This window comes from Nematostella vectensis, chromosome 5, assembly GCF_932526225.1.
Source record: "Nematostella vectensis chromosome 5, jaNemVect1.1, whole genome shotgun sequence".
Taxonomy (NCBI): domain Eukaryota; kingdom Metazoa; phylum Cnidaria; class Anthozoa; order Actiniaria; family Edwardsiidae; genus Nematostella; species Nematostella vectensis.
In genome coordinates, this window is record NC_064038.1 from 455,231 (window position 1) to 463,497 (window position 8,267).

Below are 8,267 nucleotides of genomic sequence, written 5' to 3' on the forward strand. Positions count from 1 at the left end.
CTCCTTCATCAGGAACACCTGTGCAGCCGACAACCTTAGGTGGATGGGGTGCACAGTTGCTTTGGGTGTGGCCCTGAAGATGGCACAGTGACCACAAGATGTACCAGAATGAAATTGTATATACTGTAAAAACATGTGAGTAGAAAACAGTCAATAGCCATGGAATTTTTAGTGTGTTGTTGTACATGTTATACATGTTTTAGGATTAACTTAATTACTTACAGTAGTTTTTTTTAATATAATTTTTTACTGGTATAATTTAGATGAGTAATGCATACTTCTCATCGGCCTTGTAGAACTCTCCTCGTTCCTCCTAAATAACAAACAAAATGATGTTTGTTATTATCTTGGTGCAAAGAAATCTACAGTAGTTTTGTAATCAGATAATTGTTTTTCCTTCAACATTTACCTGTTAATTCAAAAGCTCTCCCTTGAGTTTGCTTGTCTCAGAAATAGACCTTGTTTGATAAACAAAGACATATTACTAACTTATTCAATAATAAGTAACAACTGCAATATTGTACTCTCCCCCTGCTAATGTTGACATCAGTAAATCTAGCGAGCTTTATGCTAGATGTATGATGTATACCAGGCTTGTATCCTCCAGGTCCATTTCCATACTCCGTGAAGGCTTCTGAAACCATCTTGGATTACAGAATTGCAAAGCATTCTGGGAGATCCGGAGAAAAATTCACGAGGGGGAGGGCCAGTCATCACTCCCCTCCCCAAAGTCAGATGGTTGTTTGGATTGTCTGGGTTTTTATTTGTTTTGTTTTTTCTTCTTATTTTTCCGCAAAACTACACAGGAGTGAGCGTGGTTAAGCACTACGATAAAAAAAGAATAGAAAAAAAAAAAGAAAAAAAAAAAAGGCCATTGGCATGGGATCGAACCAGACCTAAAAAACAAAACGGAAACCATACATACGGATTACCCAATCGGTATGGCAGCACAAGGCTTTTACGGAAGGCTGTGAAGAACCCGAAGGCCCCAAGCACCGATATTTCCGGCGAATATGCTGTAAAACACTCTTGCAAGGTATTCCAACCCGCGCATTAATGGAGAGGACTAACCAGGATCCCAGGCCTGTAATACGGTTAGGCCACGTACAGCTCGCCGAGATATAGAATGAAAAAGAAAATAGAGGTCTATTTTGGCGTCTGGAATCCCTTGGGGGCTTGCTATGTCGGCGCGTGGCATCGTAACGCACGGGCGCATTGTCTTTTATTGTGTACAGGACATCAAAGAAGCGAAAAAGAAAAACGCTGTTCTGGGAACCGTTTTTTTTTTTTAATATCATGTAAAAAGCATAAAATAAATAGAAATAAATAAAGTGCGATTTGGCGATTCTCTTTTTCTTTGTAGAGCTTATTAATCTATTCACCGGCCTAAATATTCATAAAAAAAATCAAAAATGCAATTAAAGACGTAAGGGGGGGAGGTTTGTAAAATCGCATAGAATATCGACAAAATCAGCAATACTGTCTACGCTGACTAAGTAAAGCTGTATTTCACTTTAAAGGGACAGCGCCATGGTACTGCGCATGTCAGAGTTTATTGTTGGCTTTTTATCGTCTACAGATAGTTGAACTTTTTAAAAGCTGTCAATACCTTGTTAAAATAATATGCAATATTTTATTGAAAGCAATATTTTATAGAAACTATGTTTATTTACAGTTTGTGGTTATTTTCTTTGAATTTAAGTCTGCCACATGTACTAAAAGCTCATACGTCAGTATTAGAGTTTACTAAATTTCATTGTGTCAAGGTCAGAGAGCTATTGCAAAGCACTTACCATGCCACTGTCCCTTTAAAAGGCTGTAAAAAAAATAGCTGAAGGGGGTCTCTGTTGGTTTTGTTTTATTTTTAGTTTTCTTTTATTATTATTGTTTTTTTGTGGGGCGAGGGGAGGAATTCAGCTTAAAATAGCAAGTGGTCAATTCAAGCAACTAAGCAACTAGTACAAAAGATGTTGGTTTTGCAGTCTTTTATTCAATACTTTCAAGGTTATCATTCAATTCTGTAGTTTGACTGGAAATATATATATTTTTTCTATTTATTTACATATCTCCAGTGTGACCATAGCTATGATTACAATTATTTATAACAATTTTACCTACTAACAGAAACCAACTTGACTGCAAAACACTAACTGTGAAGCATTAAATAATAGGCATTTCTTTCATGTGGCTGTGAGGTTGACCTGTCAACATCTACAAGGGCAACACCAATATCGGAATCATGTGGTTTCATGAAAGCACTGTGTCGCAGAACCTTTTCCTGCCCTCCTTAACCTCCTTCATCAGGAACACCTGTGCAGCCGACACCCTTAGGTGGATGGGGTGCACAGGTGCTTTGGGTGTGGCCCTGAAGATGGCACAGTGACCACAAGATGTACCAGAATGAAATTGTATATACTGTAAAAACATGTGAGTAGAAAACAGTCAATAGCCATGGAATTTTTAGTGTGTTGTTGTACATGTTATACATGTTTCAGGATTAACTTAATTACTTACAGTAGTTTTTTTTAATATAATTTTTTACTGGTATAATTTAGATGAGTAATGCATACTTCTCATCGGCCTTGTAGAACTCGTCTCGTTCCTCCTAAATAACAATCAAAATGATGTTTGTTATTATCTTGGTGCAAAGAAATCTACAGTAGTTTTGTAATCAGATAATTGTTTTTCCTTCAACACTTACCTGTTAATTCAAAAGCTCTCCCTTGAGTTTGCTTGTCTCAGAAATAGATCTTGTTTGATAAACAAAGACATGTTACTAACTTATTCTATAATAGGTAACAACTGCAATATTGTACTCTCCCCCTGCTAATGTTGACATCAGTAAATCTAGCGAGCTTTATGCTAGATGTATGATGTATACCAGGCTTGTATCCTCCAGGTCCATTTCCATACTCCGTGAAGGCTTCTGAAACCATCTTGGATTACAGAATTGCAAAGCATTCTGGGAGATCCGGAGAAAAATTCACGAGGGAGAGAGCCAGTCAACACTCCTCTCCCCAAAGTCAGATGGTTGTTTATAAGTCTTTTCACCCCAAAGCCAAACAAATAAATTTCTGGTCATACAAACCCAGAAAAGCAGTGTAAACAATTTTGAAAACAATTTGGTTTCAGAAAAGACAGCATTTAGGAGAGCTGTGGTGATTCATTAGAAAATTATTTTCTCATCCAGGCAAAGCCAAACAAGAAAAATCACCATGAATCCACCTTTGCTTGCAAATATCCATAAGCACAGCACTCAATTATGCCCCAATAGACTCCATGATGTCCTAGGACACTCTCCCAATATGATCATACCTGTATTTTTAAGAAAAATACAAGCAACCATCAATTTCTGCTCGTATAAGCACAGTGACAAGGGATTAAATATGAGACCGCAAAGCTACACCGCGGCAGAACGACTGCGCATGCGCGAGACAAGAGTCATTCAAAATGGCGAACGAAACACGAGTTTCCCAAAGCTGTTACAATAAACACAAACGTTTGGCTCAAAATGGACTTAACGGGAGCAAAAAAATACACATACACCAAGAAAATGTACTCGTGTTAAGGTTCCAGGAAGATTTTTTGCTGGATCAAGGGTAAAATCCTCAAGTTTGACGGCGTTTGTGGGATTTGCTGGCACTCTAAACTCAAAAGTTCTACTGCTGCCGTGAAAACGAGACAAATGTCAGGGAGCAAACATCAAATGTGGGCGAGATTAGTTTCTTTATATTCCTGAGGAATTCTTCCAAGTCAGCCTTGGGACTCATTCCGGTCATCGCTCCAAAGTTATGGCCGTGTGCATAGTGTAGATGGCTATCTAGAACATAGATCTTTGAATCGTGTCCGACGAGAGATATTGTCATTCAATTAGCTATGACTATTGCTGCTAAGTTCTGTTCGCGATCAAGCCTTTGCAGATAAAATGCAAGTGAACTTTGAGGAACCTGTGGATTAGCTGATGTAATTGACAGATCGAGAGTGTCTTCAAGAGAAACAGTCCCAATGACTGAATCTAGATGTGGTTTTGCCTCAACAACACTAAAGAATGGAGACCCGCAACCATTTGTCACAGTGTCATATATGCTGTTGCCATGAACAATTGCAGATAACATCATTGAAAGCCAATGAGGGTTTATGGGAGGACCACGGCTGAGCTGTATACTGGTTCGGTTTGCAGAAGTGATATATGAATGGGCCAAAATTAGTGAGATAAAAGTACATGCATTAGATCCATTTCTTCCAAGTAGAGTTGACTGAGATATGTAAGGAGGAAAGAACCAAAATGTAGATGAACCAACTGGATGAGTGGTAACTTGGATGTCAATTGCCTGTAAAGGTGCAGCCTGGTGATTGGGAACATTGTGTCGCAGTTGTGGTTGTGCAACAACAAATGAATTTAACTCCCTGTCAATGTGGGATTCCCATTGTGCAGAGTCATAGTATTCAGGTCACAATTTCTTTTGACATTAATGCTGTCATTCTCATCATTACTACCAGGTTCTTGATTGCTTTGTGGGGTTCTAGTAGATTTTGCTGTTGGTTTCAACAAGCTTTCATTAAATGCTGAACAGATTTCTGCAATTTTTTCAGCAAGGTGAGGGGAACAGATTGGACACTGGTCTCCAGCTTCTTCTAAACAAAAATTGTGAAATGTGTGAAAACAGTTAAGGCGATTGACATTGGTTGTTGATAATTGCGTGCAGTTTTTGTAGTCACAGATTAATTTAGGATCAGGTATTGTGGAAGGGTCTTCTTTTACAAATGAGTAGCCAAGGGGCATTGCTTTTGAAGTAATGGTGGTGTCAAAGGAAGGAAGAAAAAACTTCATGTCTCCTTTAGGCTGCCCTCTTGCATTTGTTTCTTGTGGAACCTTAAATGTAAAAAAAATAGACACAATTGTTAGTCATGAAAAAGAAAATAAGTTGAGGCTATGATCAAGTGCTCGACTAATCATTATTATTACTTCCCTGCATAAAAAAACATTGTTCAGGCACTGCACTGCACCAAGGTAATAAAAATTACTTATGGATGGATGGATGTCTGCTATACCTGCTTTGCTTTTCCCAGATTTTGACCAACTTGCTTGATGATTTTCAGTAATGCATCAGCAGCTGTACCAGTCACCAAACTTAGGTCTTTTTCAGAATAACCTCTACTGTATGGTGTTGTTAAATAGTTATGAAAGAGCTGTTCTGTCTTTGATGCAGCAAATGACAGGGCTTTGTCCCTAATTTGACTAGCACTGTCATAACTTGAAATGAAGCTGCGTAGCACACTATGCCAGATTTCAACTTTCTTTTCAGTTATTAGAGCCATCCATTTCTTTTTAAGTTCATGGTACTGTGAAAAATGTTGTTTGTGAAAAGAAAAGTCACTAAGCATCGAGAGTGTTGATCTGTCATAATGATGCCTTTTCCAGATTATAAACAGTAGAGATAACTTTAACATCATTGTTATATATGATTCCATGTCTCCAGACCTGAATGTAACAGGATAGTGGAAGAATGATATGGGAACTACCTCATCTAAAAGAAACAGAATGGAAGCATACTCTATGTCTTTGCAGAGCTTGAATTTTAGTAGAACTTTATCACGTAATTTGCCCCACGCCAGAAAAACAGCAGTTATTACCAGGCTGACGCAAAAAGGCTTTGGCTTGTTGGGTAAGTCAGATCCAAATGTCTCTTTGTACACTTTTTTAAATAAGAAGTCATAAATTGTTACAACATCTTCTTGTAGATTCAGGAAAACATGAAATGGGCCCTGCTCTGGGATGACTGATAGGAAACTGGCATCTGCATTGACTTCTTGAGCAATGAGTTTCTTTTGATAAAACCAAGTTGGCCAGTCCCCGGGTGCTGGTACTACAAATTTTTTTCAAGTAATGTTCCAGTTGTGGACAGCACAGGAATATGTGATCAATGGCTGATTTATAGTCCTCCATACTTTTCAAAGATTGCTCAAACTCATCTATTAAATTAGTAGACTCAAGGGTACAGAGCTCATCGTGCGACAACCCAGAATAGACCCTACAAAAAAAGAAAAAAATGATAATTTGGCATATTTAATGTTCCATATTTGTTTTTGTTTTTATTTTACTCTACTCCTTTTTTTGTAATAGCACTCACTAAACAAAAGTAAAATTGATATTAATCATTATGTATATGGCTTTCACAAACTAATGTAAGAGGTACATATTTATTGGGTGGTAGGTCCATATAGGGGAATAAAGTATTGTGCCTGGAAAAATATTTAGGAAGTGTCAACATTTTTTAAGAAGAGAAAACAGTATTTTTTCTTATATGGATTGCTGACCTTTAAATAACTACATTAAAATCCATAGAATACCTTAATTCCTTTAGTTGTTGTTGGATGTATTTTGGTGAAATGCATTGGTGATTTGTTTCCAAGTACATTCTTGATAACACTGGTCTTTGAAACAACTCTTTTATGTAGTCTAGAACAATTCCTCCTCTGCAAATTTTATTTTTATTCCCTATCTTCACAATCACTCGGCTGTGTCTTGTATCTCTTGTAGGAATAGGAACAGCAGGAATTGAAGGATGGATGTCCAGTAGGCCACTAGCCATGTGCGTAGCTAATGATAGCTTCAGATTTGTTGGTAGTCTAACAGTCAAAATATTATGGAAGTCATCCAACAGTTGTACAATTAGGAATCCTTTCTGAAAATTTTAAAGAAAGTTAAGCATCAGTTATCCCACTGGCTTGTTTAAATTGAAATGGTTCTTGCTTATTCTCAAGTATTGTTCTTATTATTCTCTTATTCACTATTTACTAAAATAAAAATTTGTACCACACTAATCTCACCTCTGTTGCCAGGATAACCTTTCTCATCAGTATGTCTGGATATTTTGTTATTAGTGCTTTCTTGTGAGAATCAATATTTCTAGGACTTGTACTGAAACCAAGTATCCTTCCTGAATTGATTGCTATCCTAGAAGCACCATGATGTTGTAGGAATAGCCCTTCATCCTTTTGTAGGGTGGAAGTTTTCTGAGACCTGGTAAAATAAATTTGTGTCATTTAAAAAAGAACAAAACACTAGTGTTCTGGTGCAGCTTGTATACATTGAATTATAGTATAAAGCATGATATTGAACGTACCTAGGCCCAATTATGAAACTGGAGCAGATAGAAAGGGGGAGCTTATTACAAAATTTAGCCTCTAGAGGGATTTTAGAAAGGAAAGTAATTGGAGGTTAGGGAGGTGGGTCTTAATGGAGCATTTAGGGTACCTGAAATATGCCAGTGTGTGAAGGAGAACAACAGTTCTTTGCTCCTGTACAGCTTGATGTTCATCTGAGAGTCTGGAGTCCTCCCTTGTTATTGAACTTAAAAGCATTTCAAACAGACCTGGAGAGTGTTTTTGTGTGAACGCTTTCATTGCTGCTGGCTCATATAATGGAGCTTCACTACTGAGGGCATGATGGTATAGAGTCATCTGAAATTGTTGCACTAGTTGGCCCAGTGAATTACCTGTTGATAGCAATGACAATAAATTATTGAATAAATTATTCACAGTTTTAGTTGGGCTTGATCCATCACTGGGGTTGAACACTGATCAGCCACATCGGTGCTGATCGATAAAGCTATTATAAATATTAGAGCATGCAGATATATTCGATCATACAGCTGTACCTTTATCCAATTCATCCAATTCTTTGATTGTTGTCTTTATTTGGTCCCATACTTGACTATCCATTAACACGTTGCCATTTGGGGCAATTTTGATGGTACCTAGGGGAGTTTGCAGCTCTTTCCATGTTTCCAGGAGATGAATGTCACATATGTCTGCTAGAGCTTCAAGTCTTGAAAACAGCCTTCCAAATTGTTGCTTTGTTTGATCCAGTTGGGATATGGTAGGTGCTGACATAGATATATCTTGCATACTTTCATGGAGGTGTAGAATAGGGGATCCCGTAATCTGAAATTTACAAAACAGTCAAAATGGAAAACAAAATAAGAATAAACAAACTATCTAAAATAAATAACAATAATTAGCAAAATGTATCACCTTTTGGGGTGCAGGTTTTCTGTTGTGGGTGGGTCAAATGGGGAGGGGTCATACCTGTTTTCTAAATTATTGTTAAGGGGGAGTCAAAGGTTTTCTATTAGATATTAGGGGAGGGTCCAAAGATATTTCTGAAAAATTGCCTTAAATATCCCAGCCCACCCCAGCTCCTCAATAATAAAATGTTTCTTGTCTTATTCTATTCCACCTATTCTAAATTAAGGAATTCCTTT

At 37.5% G+C, this 8,267-nt stretch overlaps 1 protein-coding gene, 1 long non-coding RNA gene and 1 pseudogene across 2 annotated transcripts; all 3 read right to left on the bottom strand.

The window, feature by feature from the left end:
* Nucleotides 1-249: 249 nt before the first annotated feature.
* LOC125563151 lies at nucleotides 250-3,396 on the bottom strand. The gene is made up of 3 exons (XR_007308165.1): nucleotides 3,316-3,396; nucleotides 2,702-2,750; nucleotides 250-313 (listed from the first exon to the last, which is right to left on the bottom strand). It is a non-coding gene; the product is annotated as an uncharacterized LOC125563151 (long non-coding RNA).
* Nucleotides 3,397-3,408: 12 nt separating this feature from the next.
* Nucleotides 3,409-4,451, bottom strand: LOC125563096 (annotated as a pseudogene).
* Nucleotides 4,452-6,304: 1,853 nt separating this feature from the next.
* Nucleotides 6,305-7,911, bottom strand: LOC116616903. The gene is made up of 4 exons (XM_048727896.1): nucleotides 7,662-7,911; nucleotides 7,259-7,499; nucleotides 6,832-7,024; nucleotides 6,305-6,686 (listed from the first exon to the last, which is right to left on the bottom strand). Exons 1-4 carry the CDS (start codon nucleotides 7,909-7,911, stop codon nucleotides 6,321-6,323), a joined length of 1,050 nt encoding a protein of 349 aa, XP_048583853.1. The 3' UTR covers nucleotides 6,305-6,320.
* Nucleotides 7,912-8,267: the final 356 nt, after the last annotated feature.